We start from the raw sequence: 16,572 nt of genomic DNA, 5'->3' as shown, positions 1-16,572 counted from the left end.
TTTTGTAAGACATAACTTCCTTACAGTTTTTAGCTCTTCAGAGCCTAACTGTGTTTTAGAGGGGCAGAATTCTAAGTTAATTCTAAGTTAAATAGACGTAATTTCTCATCCCACTACCACTGCCAAATCAGTACTTTGTCACATCAAGGGAGTGAGCAGTTCTCATCTTTCTTTACAACTGCATTCAGTTCTATTTGATAGGTGTTAAGAAGAAGACACACAGCTAACAAGTATGGTTTAATCTGATAGTTACAAAACTTGTATAGATAGAAACTCAGTTTGATGTGACATATATGCTTGCGTATTGCAGGATGAGATTGTTTCAGTGAAACATCCACATAAAAAAATTAAAGCAGAAAAAGAAAATGAAGAAAAGCCTGAGCCAGATATTGGTATAAAGAAGGAAGCTGAAGAAAAAAGAGAGACAAAAGAAAAGGAAAATAAGAGGGATTTGAAAAGGGAGAAAAAAGAAAAAGAGGATAAGAAAGAATTAAAAGAAAAAGATATTAAAGAAAAGAGAGAAAACAAAGTAAAAGAATCCACACAGAAAGAAAAAGAAGTAAAGGAAGAGAAGGTAACTAGGTTTACTTATCTTATATAGCACTAGAAAAGGCCACTAGGTTTACGTGAATGATTTTGTGATTAAAAGGTATTTTTGATCTGATCAGTTGTCGTTTCATTGAAGTCTTTTACATCATTTGAAGTTTCATTTTTACTACCTGAAACCATGAGGACAGACATTTGAAATGGGAAATTGCATCTTCAATGATATGAATCTTAGTCAGACTGACAGTACCAGTGTGTGCAAGAAATTCTTTCATTCCTTTTCCATTGTCCTTTTCCATCCCACAGAGAAATTAAAATGTACTGTGACTGAATGTCAGCATAGTTTTTATTATTATTATGGAAGGGAATGCAGTAGTTATGGGGATTGTCATATATTATAGGATAATTCCAGAGCTAAAATAAAGTTTACTTAAATATTTTTATATCTTATTCTTAGGTAAATGAAATCAAGTCTGAAAATAAAGAAAAAACTAAAAGAATTCCATTGTTGGATACTCCAGTTCATATTACTGCAACTAGTGAACCAGTTCCTATATCAGAAGAATCTGAAGAACTGGATCAGAAGACTTTCAGTGTGGTAAGTCCCTTTTTGATAAGGTAGTGTTTATACTTGATAGGCTAAATGAGGACAATGTCTGATGTTCTTGATTCTGTTATTTGGCACAGTGACATAGGTGATCTTTTGCTAGTAAAGTGTCAGACCAATGAATATTATTGACATTGTAGTAGTATTTTTTGTCTTAATCTAGCAGTTTTACTTTGTTGTTTACTGTAGTTATGCAGGATGGTGGGAAAACTTACCCAGTGGTCTACGTGCTGAATAGATTTAGAATATACACCGTAAAGATATATCCTCAAGAATAACTTGGGTATCCTGCTCCTTAAAGAGCAGACATGAATGAACTTCAATGCAATTGCTGGAGTCCCTGGCTTTGCCTTACCATATATGCCTTTCTTCTTTGTAAGATAACAAGTGAAATTAAGCTTCAGTACTTCCCTTCTGAAGTGCTAGAGACTTAAATTAGTAGACACAGGAAGGAACGAGTGCTAAAGCCCTTAGAAATACCTTGCTGGAGCAATGTCTCTGACACCAAAAGAATTCTGTTTAATCATTACTTCTGACTAAGAACAGAATCAATATTAGAGGAAAAAAGGTACGTACACATAACTTCTGTAGAGTTTTATAGGTTGTCTGGGGCCTTTGGAAAGGTATCAATGAGTTACTTTGAGACCTGCTCTCCTGTGGGTGTTCCGTCATTCAGATTTCAACAGTCGTTTGTTTCTGCCAGCCAGACATATTGGGGCTGCTGTGGGTGCTGGCTGTGACGCACAACTAAGATTCTCTGGGTATGGCAGTGACTGGTCTATGTATGGTTTTATTTCAAACATTCCAAGTAACTCACCTGCGATTTCCAGGATGAGCCTCAAGAGATTTGGGTGTATATGTTTGTGTGGGTGGCTAAGTGACAGAAAATCACTTAATTTCCATGTACAGTTACATTTTTCTATATTTTCTATATATTATTATGTATTTATGTAAGCTGTTAAAGGCTGTGGCTAGTGCAGTATGTAATGCAGCTGCTTAATTACTTAGTGGCATGAGCTAGCAATTGAACAGCTTCCCTGATTTTTCAGAGTTGTCCCTAGATGCTTACATGGTAATTTAATTCATCCCATTCCAAACATTTGTTTGTTTTTTAAAAAAAAATAATAATTTGGAGGGACCTACACACTTCCTTTGGTTCTTACTGGGAGTAATTCTGGGTTGGGCCTATGCATAGAAAACCATTTTTTTGTCCAGGCTTTTTGTTCCAGAATGTATGATTTATCACTGTGCCATGGTCAGATGCAGTCTAATTAGCACATTTAACCACACTTTCAAATGGAAATTACTACTCTGGGTTGTTCAGGCTTAACTAATTTAGCTCTCTGTGACAAGTAGAATATGCGTTTCATCTGTTTACCATGACATTGTAGTTGGATGATATTCCTAAGCAAGTGTCCTTTATTTAAATCATGCTAACTCATTTTATCTGGATTTATTATTAAAACATTTGATTCAAAGTGTGAAAATTCCAGAATGCACATGGGATATATGGCTGTGTTGCCATCACTGTTGTTACTATCTAGGCATATCCAAACTAGTTTTACTCTAGATAGCCCAAGTTCTGCTAGTGTCTGCATAGGACTGAGGTTTTAAAACTGCTCAGAGAAGCAGAGTTGGTCCTCTGCAGAATACCAGGTTTAGCTGTTGCAGAAAGTATTGGTTTGAAATGTACTAGACTCTCATATTTAATTTTGTCATTGAGTCTGTATAGCTTTCAAGGTCCTAAAAAGTCTAAGTCTAGTCCTATATGCTTGTACTGAAAGTTATGATTGTGAAACCAAGTTGTAATGAGTCCATTTCCTTAGAAAATTCCTTATAGTAAATTAATGCTTTCTTAAATCCTTGATATCTGTATTTTATACAATCTAATGCTTTCATAGAGGGGCAAATTTCCAACTGGGTTTAAAATACAACTCTTTCCAAAGGAAACGTGTGAAACGTTTTTAAGAGCTCTGAGCAAGTCTTGTTTCATTTAGCTTGTAACAGATACTGCTTTTGCCTGTGTATATGCATCACAGTAAACGGTGGGTCATGTTTCAGAATTATTTTTTTTTTCTGTGAATTAATACATTACTTTTTTCCATTTTACAGTGCAAAGAAAGAATGAGGCCTGTTAAAGCAGCATTGAAACAGCTTGATCGACCAGAGAAAGGCCTTTCTGAAAGAGAGCAGCTGGAACATACTAGGCAGTGTCTAATCAAAATTGGGGATCACATTACTGAATGTCTAAAGGAGTACACAAATCCTGAACAAATTAAACAGTGGAGAAAGTAAGTTATTCTCGATGTTTTTTCTTGAAAAATGAGAATCTCTAATTGCTTCTATTAAGCAGAATGGTTTTTAATTATGTCTCTTGTTTCTTATTCCTCCTTTTCCTGCTTCAGCAGGGGAGTTGGACTAGCTGTTTTTCAAGGTCCCTTCCAACCCCTAACATTCTGTGATACTGTGATTCTTGTATCTTTCAGCCGTTTTAAATAGGGATTTATAAAAAGATGCATCGCAATGCATTTTGTCCAGTAGGTGGCGTCATCTCACTTTTTACAACCAAAAGCAAACACAAGATAACTTATTATTTAGACTGTGTTTAGTGGAAAAGCATTCTTACCTTTAAGGATCTGTTTTTTTCAACTTTGAGGATTTTTTTTTTTAATTCCTGCTAAAAATAGGCAATTTAAATTTGTGTTGAACTTTGTATGATTTTGAGTTGCAGAATTCTTTATTCTTTAAAAACATTATATAAAATTAAATTACATATTACATATTAACTGTTACTTGATAAAAGTATCATAACATACTCAATGTATTTCATTCATGAAAGAAGCGTTTGCATCTTTATGTGGTAACAATTTAAACTAAGAAAAAATGTTGGTTTCTAAACTTCTTATATTTAATTTTTAAGTTCTTAATGCAATTTGAGTTACTTTTAGCAGAATGTGCACTTTAATCTTTTATGGTTGAAAATATATCCTGCATTTCCATATAAAAAAGTCTGTTAAGTGTTTCATTTTCTTGAAGATATCTGTTAGTGTAGAATGCTTCTGCTGTTTTTACTTGCTTTACTTCAACGTATTAAGGTGATCTGAAATGCAAAACAAGATCCATGTCTTACATTTAGGTAAATGTTGTATTTCTTTAAGTGAAAACTTGTATTAGGTATTATTCATCATAATGCTACAATATTTTATGTAGATCAACAAAATATGTATTTTGGCTATCTTTGATAAGAAGTGTACTTGATATATATGAAGTTATACAGGTGTCATTAGGCACAGCATTGACTGGTTGTCTACTTTTGCAGACCTGTAGACCAAAATTACAATGTTTAAATAATCATAGTGAAGGGGCAGACTGTTGCTTCCTGAGCCTGCACACTTCAGATTCTTCTGAACACCAGTATTCTGTAATCTCTTTTAAGCATTCCAGCTGTAAATTTAACTAAAAGAATTCTAGACTTTAGATCTGTTACCTGTGATCATAAAAGCAACATTTTCTTCAGGGTTTTGGCATCTTTACAACAAAAGATTTCTCTTGTTCTTCTTTCATTCCTTCGAGCACAGATTAGGCACAAATTTACTGCCGTGCCATTTCAGTCCTCTTTCACTTCACAGTTCTCATTGGCTTCAAAAGCCTTCACCAGGCTTTGGAATTCTGTGGAAAAATTATCTCATTGATATTTTCATGAAATAAGGTTTGTACACCAAACGTCTTGCACTGTAAGAGATTTCAGGTTTGGAAGAATTTTTGCTTCCTTTACTGACTTGAATTTTTATTTGCAAAGTGGTAAACCCTCAAAATTCAAACAAACTTTCAGAAGACAAACATAAACTGATAGCTACATTTTTAATCAGTTTCACAAATCTTTCTATTAGCACAATTGTTACTAGTACTACTTTCCATGTACTTTGCACTCTGAAGTACTTAAGATAAATATTACAAAGTGACAAATTGTTAAAGGAATTAATCTTTCAAATGTTTGAAATAAAGCTATGTATTGTTTGCTGTGCAGCTAGGTGCTACTGTGTAAATTTTATAGTGTTCCTGCTTTACTAAAGTACTACTTAAATAATTTCAGTTAAATCCATATTATCTTGCATGATACAAGAAAACCAAATGTATAGAATTATAACTTCTCTTTTCTTCTTCCTCAGAAATTTGTGGATTTTTGTCTCTAAGTTTACAGAATTTGATGCCAGAAAGCTGCACAAACTGTATAAACATGCAATCAAAAAACGCCAAGAGTCTCAGGTAATATTTTCAGACCCTTTCTAAATACATATGTTAAGTATTATAACTCTTTTATTAGATTTAAAGGATTATAAGGACACAGAAACACACTTCAAGTAGCATTTGCGTTTGTAGTAAACAAGTCTCTTTTGTTAGGATATTTTTCTAATGAATCCAGATGAACTTTGGGATTTAGCAATGAGTTTTTGTATTTGTGTCTTTTAGCAACACAATGACCAGAATACTAGCAGCAGTGTGAATACACATGTAACTAGAAATCCAGGTAAGAAACTTCAAGTATATTTTTGTATTAGATATCTTAGTTTTCATGGTTTTTTCATTTCACATGTCTCCTAGATCTGTTTCCCACACTGGTGAGTACCATAGAGACAGGCTGATAGCAAAACTTCAGTAGTTTGCTGATGAAATCCAGAAAAGTGTAGACTGAAGCTGATACTTACTGGTTTTAGTAGCAAGTTATATGGCCATCCTTGATAAATTTTTTTGAAACATTTTTTTGTTTGTTTAATTTTGGAAAGGGAGAGAAGTCTACTCAAAATCTTTAAATTTATTGGAAATTCTGTGCCTATTTGTAGCTGCTGTAAAGTCACTACCATGTAAAGAAAGCAAGCTATTCCTTGAAGTCACAGTTTATAATTCGTTACATAGGCTGCCTTTTATTGTTAAAAAACTCACTGATTTTTCTATGCTCCCACACCTCTTTCCTTGTAATATTTGCCTTTATCTCGTGTTATGTAAATCTTCAAGTATATTTGCGTGGACTTTTAAGTCATCACAATATATTTTAGGCATACCAGTGAAAGTCTTTTATTAACAAGGTGTACCTTTAAAACTCTTACTCATGCTAAGGCCATCGGTTTTTAGAGAGGAAGTTGCTACCATTCCGTCTAAAATTGTTCTACTAAAGGCACTTCTACTCACTGCTCATTTGGACCACACTTACCTTCATAGACTGAATGGAGAGGTTGAGAAGTTCAGTTTCTGAGTCCTACATATCTACATTCTATCTTGCTCCCCTCTTCTGAGGTTTCTTTCAGTTCACTCGTGTTAATGAATTTGTCTTTCGACTATTTAGATCTTGTTTCTGTCAAATTATAATGTCACTTTCATACTGCTTTACATTTGAATTAGATGAAGAAAAGACTTTTATGAGACTTCCTTTGAACCTCTGCTTTATTAAACAGATGTGGAAAGACTGAAGGAGAATACAAACCATGATGACAGTAGCAGGGACAGTTACTCTTCTGATAGACATTTGTCACAATACCACGATCATCCTAAAGACAGGCATCAGGGAGATGCTTACAAGAAAAGTGACTCTAGGAAAAGGCCCTATTCAGCCTTCAGCAATGGAAAAGATCACAGAGACTGGGATCACTACAAACAGGACAGTAGGTAAGTTTCTTGAGCAATTTTAAAATTTGTTCAGCATTCCCTTTCCGTTTTTGTAGTATGCTTGTAGCAAGCACTAAAACGTCTTTTTTGAGTAATGCAAAATTGCAATGATGATATCTCTCTAATGCAGTTCTGTTGATTTGACATAGTTGTGGCTCTTAATGTGTGTTCAGTAACACTACTAAAAATAACTTCTATTTTTTAGATACTACAGTGATAGTAAACACAGAAAGTTAGATGACTACAGGAGCAGAGACCACAGGTCAAACCCGGAAGGAAGTTTAAAAGACAGCCGAGCTCATTCAGATCACCGTTCCCATTCCGACCACAGGATACATTCAGATCACCGTTCCACTTCAGAGTACAGCCATCATAAATCTTCTAGAGATTATAGATACCTCTCAGACTGGCAAATGGACCACAGAGCTTCGGGTAGTGGCCCAAGGTCACCATTAGATCAGAGGTCTCCTTATGGTTCAAGATCTCCCCTAGGACACAGATCTCCATTTGAACACTCATCAGATCACAAAAGTACACCTGAACATACATGGAGTAGCCGGAAAACATAACAAAGACTGACATATTCTGGACCTTCTTTTAGCCATATACAGTAAACTAACACAGTAATTGCCTTACATGACTTGAAAGATATGGACTGGATGTTCTATCAGTAGTAGTATTGTTACTTCTTTCCAGGATGCAAGGTCTATTATCCCAACAGAAGAAAAATATTTTTGTATTTAAAGTTTATGCTGCACTGTGCTGCAAATGCTGTGGCACTCTTTTTTAAGAAATGGAAGATGTTTACTTTTACAGGGACCTCAACACTGCCCCTTTCAGACTGGATCTTACTATAAAACTCTTCATGTCAGAGTGATTTTAGGCTGAACGTGTTTTAAATTATGTTTGTAAATGAACTTTTAAACACTGATCTGTGCTTATATTTCAGGAAGGAATGAGGAGTTTATTTTCTTTTATTTCTTAGTAAAGAACTGTCAAGGACTTTGTTCACTTTCCAAAGCTACTTGTTTACATTGTACACTGCGACCACCTTGCCGCTTTTCATCACAAGCTTGAATATTTAAATTCTGTACCTATAACTGTAAAATAGCCAGGATTTCTCCTGTTTGTGATCAGTTATAATGCCTTTTTACAAAAACAAACAAACAAAAAAGTAAAAAAACAGAACACAAATGGCTGTAAATTATTGTAAATTAATTAAATGAGCTTTTTTCCCCTCTCAGGCCTTTTTTGACTGTTCCTTTCCCCACCAACTCAGGCCTTCTTGTCACAAGTATGAAATGAAATCAGTCTACTTACATGTTTTAATACAGTATCTTGATGGAATAGCTGTTCAGAATGTAAAAATGGGGAAAGGGAACATTTTATTCCATTTAGTGTTCCTTTTCTTTCATTTATTTTAAATACATGTTTTGGGGGTTTGGGGGGTTTTTTGTTTGTGAGGGTTTTTTTCTTTCCTCCATTAAACTGTCAGTGTTGTGATTGTAATGAAATGGTAAGAAATATGCAGCTAAACTGTGCTCTGGAAAGCTTTTCAGGTGCATTGGTTTTAAAGGAGTGTTAAATATCTGAACACTTCAGAATCCAAATCAGCAAAATTTACTGTAAATCCATTTGTGTTCCCTCTTCAACATGGGCAATAATGTCAAATGTGCTATGCAGCCAGTTAATATTTTAAAAGATCTGAATTACTTTATTGACAGAATTGTTACAATGCACACTGATTGTACATAGACAGCTTATATCTGACAAATTAAATTTAAACCAAAAGGATATGTGGGCTCTTGTAGTTTTCTGCTGTGTTTTTTCTCTGCAGCATTACTTTTTCTCAGGTTTACCCATAAAAACATTAAACTCTTAAGTAATAAATTTTAATATGCAATGTGATAATTAGGGAGGATATCTCGCATCATGTGGTCAGAGCTATATCTGTTGCTCCAATTTTTGTCTGCTCTTGCCATGTTGAGCATTTTTTTCCAATTACACATGTTTATATGAAAGCATTAATGCAGAACCAAAATCTGTCCAGAGTATCTGTTAGGATCTCACTGCAGGCACAGTTGCTGCACATTAAGCTTATTTAATGAAGTCTGGGACTCAGTTAATTAATGCCACTTCATTTCTTAACTCTTTATCTTCCCAGAATCTGGAGGGGTTTGTGTTGTTCTGCTTTTGAGCTTAATTGCTGAAGCCATGTTTAGGCAGTGGAGTGATGTCTGATAAGGTTGTGCATGTGTGCGATGCGTCTTCTGTTTCCAGTGGTGAAAATCTAGAAGTTCGAGCATCTCTAGCCACTGACTGATTCTTACTGCTTGGGTAGTGCACAGATCCATCAATACAGCAGTCCCAGTAAGCCTCATTCACCATCAGTATGGCTGAGCATGTCTTACATGACATGAATAGTCTGCATCTATTTTTGTTAAAGGTATCTCAGGTCTCTGAAACAAGCAAGACAAAATACTTGGTGGCTTTGATGATTAGGATCTTTGGCAATTAGTCTACTTAATGTGTTAATTTTTATTCAATCTCATTCACAGATTTACAAATCACATTTGCAACTGTTTAAAATTTTTCTCTGGTTTCAATTAAGTCTTAAGCATAAAGTTTGATGGTGGAGCCTCCATTGCTTATCAGTCTGTTATGCTGTATCTTCCTATTTAAGAGAATCCCGTATCCTCTGCAAATAAGCCACTTAGAATTCATTTTCCATGCACGTGAGATTTGATCCTTATGTTGTTCATTTATAATGAAAAGTGTGTCTAGTACCAAAGCATGCATCAGATACTAACTTTCCGTGTCTGTAAGAGGTTTTGGGAAGTAAGAAGTCTGGTGACTGCATGAGAACTCCTCATATGGCAGTTAATAAGGATTCAGGTGTTACATCTACCATGCATAGAAGTCTTTAAGATTTCTATCTTAATCCTGTTGTGTGTTTCCAGTCTACCATTCCCAGTAGTACCTAAAAAGAGCAGGTTGTTGGTCAGTCAGAAAAAGCATGTTAAAAAAATGTGTTGCTGCTATTAGTTTTAAGGGCAGAGAAATGCATGCTCTGACTGGTCGCCATTAGTTCATCAGCTGCCGTGTTGGCATTACCATTTACAAGTTCACAGTCACTCTGTGTATTCCCCATCTTGAGCAGATGTCCCGGTGTCTGAGTGGCACTCAAAGAGCTTCTGGTTTCTGAGAGCCTTTCACCACTATCAAGAACCGGATTTGCAAAGGACTCAAGCACCAACCACAAGTTTCTGCAGAAACATGATGGTTCTACAAAAGGAGCGTACCCTGACTGCCCTTTGAGACATGGACAGGACAGCAACCTAGAGCACCGAGTCCCTAGGCTCAATACTTTTGATGTCTGCCTTCCTTCTTTTTGGAGCTCAGTTGACTTGTTTTGTCCCTGTATGATGTTGTCATCAACAAATGCATCTTGTCACCTGCACAGCCCTTAAAACAGCAAGCTGCAGGGTTCCTAGTTAAAGTGTAAAATCCCAGTGAAATACTCTTGTAACTTTTTTTAAGGAGCTGTTTCAATCTCCAGTGTTATCCTTAGTGTTGTGTTCAGTGACAATAGCTTTTTTCAGTAGTAAATTAGCTCACGATTACTTACGAAGATGGGCAAGACTGAAGACACTAAAGGACATCATCCTGATACAGCTTTTCTTCCTGATGAGATATTTTATTGCAAGTTTCTCCATGATCAAGTTTTATTTGAACAGCAAATTAATCAGTTTATTTTTGTGTACTATGGCTGAATGAGGTACTTTCATTTTTACCTTTACAGAAATAAATGTAGACAATCTCTTGCTTTCGTTAATGACTAATAAAGACTATTAAATTAGGCAACAGCTGGTATGAATCATCGTAGATCAAGGTTTGTTCTACTGAACTATGTTGGGACTGTATGTAGTGGTGTCACTTGTATCTCTTCATTCTTCCAACAAGCTAGTGCAGTTGCACCTGAAGTTTAAGCTCTGTTCTTAAAACTTGATGCTGAAGCTTTTATTTGTAAAACACTCCAGAAGAAGTAGCTAAGAAGTATAATTGTGCAAGACACTGCTAGGAGCAGAAGAGGAGGTTCATGGCAGTTATTATTTGTTTCTTATCCTTTTCATTTTTCTCTGTAGTCCAATTATTAATATGAAAGTTGAGAACAACTGAGTAATGGAGAGCACATTCTGGTCCACCCATCCTTATACTTTCACACTGTATGGGGTCAGTGAAAGACCTTCCTTTGGCCAATACTAAAAGAATGTTTCTAGCATGTATTTTCCAACCCCCTAGCCCTACCAATCTATTGGTAACTATCTTTAATTGTTTTATTTTCAGAACTTTTAACAAGTGAAAAATTGCTTTGGGATAAATAATGACATTTAATGATTATTTTTAATTTGTGTAAAGAAGTAAGAATTGCCATTTTGCTGTTAAAAAGAAAATAACTATTTCTAGACCTAACATACATAGAAAATAATTATGCTTTTTAAATTTTTTGTAGCATGTTTATAAACCTTTTGTGGAAGCTGCTTACTTTGTTTTACACTCTAAAGCTCAGCATTAGGCTTTTGATTTATATTACGTCAATATAAATCTCTTAAAATATAGCAGCTGAATAAATTTTTAAAAGATCTTTGGTATTTGTTCATATTCTGTGATATATACTGTAGAAAAAAATTGAGGGGGGGGTGTTTTACAGAAAAGTGGCAAGTCCTGGTCAAGTGTGTAATTTTCAATTTACTCCAAAACTTCATTATTTACATAAATTGTCACAGAAAATTTACATGCATTTATTGTGGATTATCAAGACCATATTTCAAGTTTTTCTTCCATTGTATAATATGATTTATCTTCATGAATCTTAATTCACAGGAAGTAAACTGAGCAACAGTCCTCTGGGCTACCTAATTGCAATCTGGCTTTTATGAAGAAACTTTAAAGAGATTAATTAAAGTTCTAGGTTTAGTCAACACCTGAAATCTAACCGTAACTCCAAACCACTTAGTTCAAGCTTGATTCATCACAGTACTTCTTTTATTTTAGCTATAAGGAAAATTGTAGCCATGTAATGGTCTACAGTAATATGTGTGAATTGTATGTGAGGTAGCAGCTCTCTGAACTGCTTAATCTTTCTGTAACAAGTGACCCACAACCTTTGGCCACAACAAGTAACATGGCCTCATACGGAAGTTCCTGTGCACCTGGACCTCTCTTCCATTATGGAACCAACATAGAAGTCACCTCTTGCACATATCATGGACGTACCAATGGTCAGGCAGTAGCGGTCTATTTCACCTAGCCCTCCCCTAAAGTGCTTCCTTGGCAGCATATGTTATCTGTTACATGACTGAATATAAAGATACTGATCAATTTGCTTCCCACCACATGGCCACAAAGGACATTGCAGCACTTTGAGAAAAGGGCAGCAAGACACAGACTGCCAGAACAATTCATACATTACTCAGGTCAATCTTGGGCAACAATTGAAGAGCCTCTGGTAAAGAACTCTGCAAGGCATGGGCCAGATGTGGTTGGCAAACCACAGCATGGGACCATTCTTACCGAGAAAACCAATCCAGCAGTACCAGCTGGATTCTGGAACTGATTTGCAAATTTTTAATACAACATAGTGCCTTTTTGTGTGAAGGCTGAAATGAAAGCCAGTGAAAATACACTGACTAAAGCCTTATGAAATATTTTTCTTTTTAGGATTTCCTGCCAGTAATATTAATCCTAAACTTGAGCAAATTGGTGTAAGTAATTGTGAGAGCTGGGCATCGCCACAGTTGATCCCATATAGTTACAGGTAACATGTTTGCACCAACAAAAAGGAATTGCTGGAAGGATGACTGTCTTACAACTGTGTGTGGGGGGTGTGGCTACACTTTGTGGGGAAGAGGAGTCATGCGACCATGTATTTCTTGGATGCCAGCCAAGAGATCTAACAGGACAGATAATAAAGAAATAAATATTGAAGACCTAGTAGATAGCTGATGCAAGACTTTAAGAGGTTTTAAAGTACAAACTTTTGGTCCTGTTAGAAGGGAGATGGTACCCCAGGGTACTGCTCTCTCTCTGTCTCTGTCTCTCTCTGTCTCTCTCTCTCACCATTGCTCTGCTTCTGCTTCCCAACCCTATTCCAGCCTTCTACAAAGGCCCTTAACAGCACGCTCCAATCAATTTATTTTCTCCAGGGCCTCCAACTCTGTGCACTCATGCACATAGCCCGCAGCCTCTCTACGGCTGAATTTTTGAAGTGTGCTGTTTCTATTGCCAGCCAACACCCACCTTTACTCCTGGCTGGCTGTTGCAGTTAGTGAAGCTTGTGCATCCCTGTAAAATTGAAGCTTGAATTCTCATTGGTGACTATTTTGGAAACCCAAGCAGATGGCTCTTTCCCAAAATCAAGCAAGGGAGTTTTCAGAGAACAGAAAAGGAAGCTATCCCAGCAGAAAAGTTATTCATGTAACATACGTAGAACTTATGTGAAGCATGTTATGTTCTTGGGAAATGTGTAATGAAGAGGTCATATCTGACACGTTCATACAGCTGAGTTCATCCTCTAAGATGGGGGTCTTACTGTAATAACTGCTAGGCTAAAAACCATGTAGAGGAATGAAGGTGAGAAAGAGAAGGTGAGATATGCTACAAGTCTGTTCTTAGGCTGTTAACAAGGAGCTGGCAAAACTGCTAGAACAGGTAAAAACCAGTGCGCTCCAGAGCACAAAGGTTCAATACAGATGCTGCTTAACATTGCAAGAGCCTTGGTTTTGACAGTTCTGCAAACCATCAAAGTAGTTTAATGGTGGCTGAAATACTACAATCAAAAAGTTGTCCTAAAAGCAGCTACTGTCAATATGCATTTGATGAGCTTTATTGAACGTGAGCTGAAAAATACATAATTACTCAAGACTTAGGAAACAGCTGATGCCAGATTTTTGAGAGGTTTTAAAAAATAAAATTTTGGTCCTATTAGAAGGCTTAAATTTAGATCTAGATTGAGCACTAAGGCTGAAGCCCAAATAACATACTTGGACATTATTAATAGCTATTTGCTAAAAATAAATATTTTATTTGTCACAGGTTTTTCAGCAAACTCAAGTATGTCTTCTCTGAAAATAAACATCCAGAAATCATGTCAGAAAATCACATACCATTAATCACAGGTAAGAAATTAATCATGCTTTTATTACTGCAGTACTCATAAGACCTCAGCTGAGTTTTAATTGCAATATGGGAGCATTTGGAAAATAATCTTTTCACTCATTCCTTAAAATTGGCTACTGGTTTTGGTTTGCAGTAATCCTAGTATTGTTAAGTGACTACCTGTAGTGTATAGACGAATTAAAATTAACAAATGTTTCCTTAATAATCCTTTTAATGACAAAGGAGCAAGGAGAACTTCAAAACTCTGATTTTTGTGAGCATATCAAATCATTGCTCTTTTATGTGAAGATTAATTTAATCTTTTACTAGATGATTCGGAGATACTAAGAATATATTCTCTGAAACTATCTATGCTTATCAACACCATAATTAAGTGCTGTGTCTTGTGAATCTTGGAATTGTGAAATGTAGCTGATGAATAGCAACACACACAACTACCCTGGCACTGAGCATCCATAATAATAAACCTATGAGAAGGCTACAGCCTTACATGCCTTTCAGTTCCTTTGTCTGGAACCAACTGCTCCATCTTTTTTGCAGAGGATTTGTTAATATGAGAGATAGCTTTCTGTTTTAAATTTTTAAATAAATTACTTTTGGGTGTGTGGGTGTGTGTGATTAAATTCTTCCTGTAATTAAATGTGCAGATGATGGATTCTCTATCCAGAACAGAATAGGCAGCAGATCAGTTTAAAATATCTCTAACAGAAAAGTATAGTTCTGCCTCACTATCAAACTATCAAATCTAGAAGGGTACGGTCTAATCCAGTCTTTTTCCTGGCATGAAAGTAAACAGGGCTAGAAAATTTCCATTACTTTCCCAAGATCTTACGGGCTCACTAAGTCATGTCAAATTCGAAATAAATACATCTGAAGAGTTAGGATCCAGATATTCATTAACCATAATGCTGGAGGGAAACATGTGCAGGAAAAGAGATACTCCATAAGCTTTAATGAAAAAGAAAATGCACATGAAGCACTGCATTCTCTAGTTTGGTGATTTAAAAATGTATTCTTCCCTTCAAATGTATTGTACTCAGACAGTCTCTAGCTAGTGACTGAAGAGAGATGTTTGGAGTGTATGTCCATCAGCTAACAGAACAGATCACCCTGTAGGTCCTCCATATTCCAGAATGTTCTGATTAAGTTTTAAAAACTATACATTCCCATTCTATCTGGTATGTTATCTTTGATAGCCCATTCTGTTTTAATTAAGTGAATTCATTGTAAGGTGACTAATATTTACTCTCAGACAGACTACTAGAACAAATGAATATGAAATTATCTGAAAGGTGCAGTATGGCCAGTTATTACAGTCTGCAAGTATGTATATCTCTTGACATAGTCACCTTTGCGAAGTTCAAGGACATAGCCTCAGACAATCATAGATGACTGCCTTTCTGCAGTTTTAAAATTCTAGAGAAACTCCATAATCACGACTGCAAGTGGGGAAAAAAACAACCCTAGTTGCTCTGTCATAGAGACATCTATGAAGTCACGTCACAGAGAATGTATGAAGTTTAAAGAGTTTGTATTATTTCAAGTTACAGTACTGAAAACAAGGAAGTATGATGTATCTTATAGCATCAATTTCCTTGTAAGTTATCCAATTTGCTTTTACGTTTTTGAATATTCCATCTGTACTTAAGATCACACTTGTAATTTGGTGGAAAATTATCAGTAGGGAGAACAGACTGTTATTTAAGTATGAAACTCAAAACAAACCTTATTATTACAACAACCACCAATGTTTCCATAATTACCAAAAAGACATTGTCATTATAATTGCAAATTTGCTTACATTAACTGTAAGTCAAGTTATTTTTCCATTCATAACCTAAAAGCTTAATATATGGGTTTGTAGTATAACAAGATAGAGAATAAACAGATAGACTGGAAGCCTATCATTACTTTACAAAATAAATGTTTTCAATAAATACACTGTAAACAGTCAAAACTGAGGCAAGAATATTTTTAGATTACAGTATTTACAATTTTTTTCCATAAATGTAAAAGAGACTTAATATTTCATAGAATCATAGAATGCATTGGGCTGGAAGGGACACCCAAAAGTCATCTAGTCCAACCCCCGTGCAGTGAGTCAGATCAGGTTGCCCAGAGCCCCATCAAGCCTGATCCTGAATGTCTCCAGGGATGGGGCCTCCACCACCTCTCTGGGCAAACTGTTCCAGTGCTTTACGACCCTTATGGTAAAGAACTTCTTCCTAATGTCCAATCTAAATCTACCTGTTTCTAGTTTAAAACCATTGCCCCTTGTCCTATCACTACATGCCCTTGTAAACAGTCCCTCCCCAGTATCCCTGTAGGCCCCCCTCAGGTACTGGAAGGCCGCTGTAAGGGCTCCCTGGAGTCTTCTCTTCTCCAGGCTGAACAACCCCAACTCTCTCAGCCTGTCTTCATCAGGGACGTGCTCCAGCCCCCGATCACTTTTGTGGCCCTCCTCTGGACTCGCTCCAACAGGTTTATGTCCTTGTATTGAGGGCTCCAGAGTTGGACGCAGCACTCCAGGTGGGGTCTCACCAGAGCAGAGGGGGAGAATCACCTCTCTTGATCTGCTG

General features: G+C 36.1%; 1 protein-coding gene across 1 annotated transcript in view; it reads left to right on the top strand.

The window, feature by feature from the left end:
* CHD1 (chromodomain helicase DNA binding protein 1) overlaps window positions 1–8,054 on the top strand; it is a 72,271-nt gene extending 64,217 nt beyond the window's left edge. The window contains exons 30-36 of the mRNA XM_086480106.1: window positions 311–574; window positions 1,004–1,144; window positions 3,266–3,444; window positions 5,323–5,419; window positions 5,624–5,681; window positions 6,604–6,814; window positions 7,020–8,054. Of these exons, the coding sequence (XP_086336232.1) occupies window positions 311–574; window positions 1,004–1,144; window positions 3,266–3,444; window positions 5,323–5,419; window positions 5,624–5,681; window positions 6,604–6,814; window positions 7,020–7,383 (1,314 nt within the window). The 3' untranslated portion in view covers window positions 7,384–8,054. The remainder of the gene's footprint in view (window positions 1–310; window positions 575–1,003; window positions 1,145–3,265; window positions 3,445–5,322; window positions 5,420–5,623; window positions 5,682–6,603; window positions 6,815–7,019) is intronic.
* The last annotated feature ends 8,518 nt before the right edge of the window (window positions 8,055–16,572 follow it).

Source organism: Leptosomus discolor, chromosome Z (assembly GCF_034619465.1).
Source record: "Leptosomus discolor isolate bLepDis1 chromosome Z, bLepDis1.hap2, whole genome shotgun sequence".
NCBI lineage: Eukaryota > Metazoa > Chordata > Aves > Leptosomiformes > Leptosomidae > Leptosomus > Leptosomus discolor.
The sequence above is the reverse complement of the archived record's forward strand: the minus strand, read 5'-3'. Positions and strand labels throughout refer to the sequence as shown.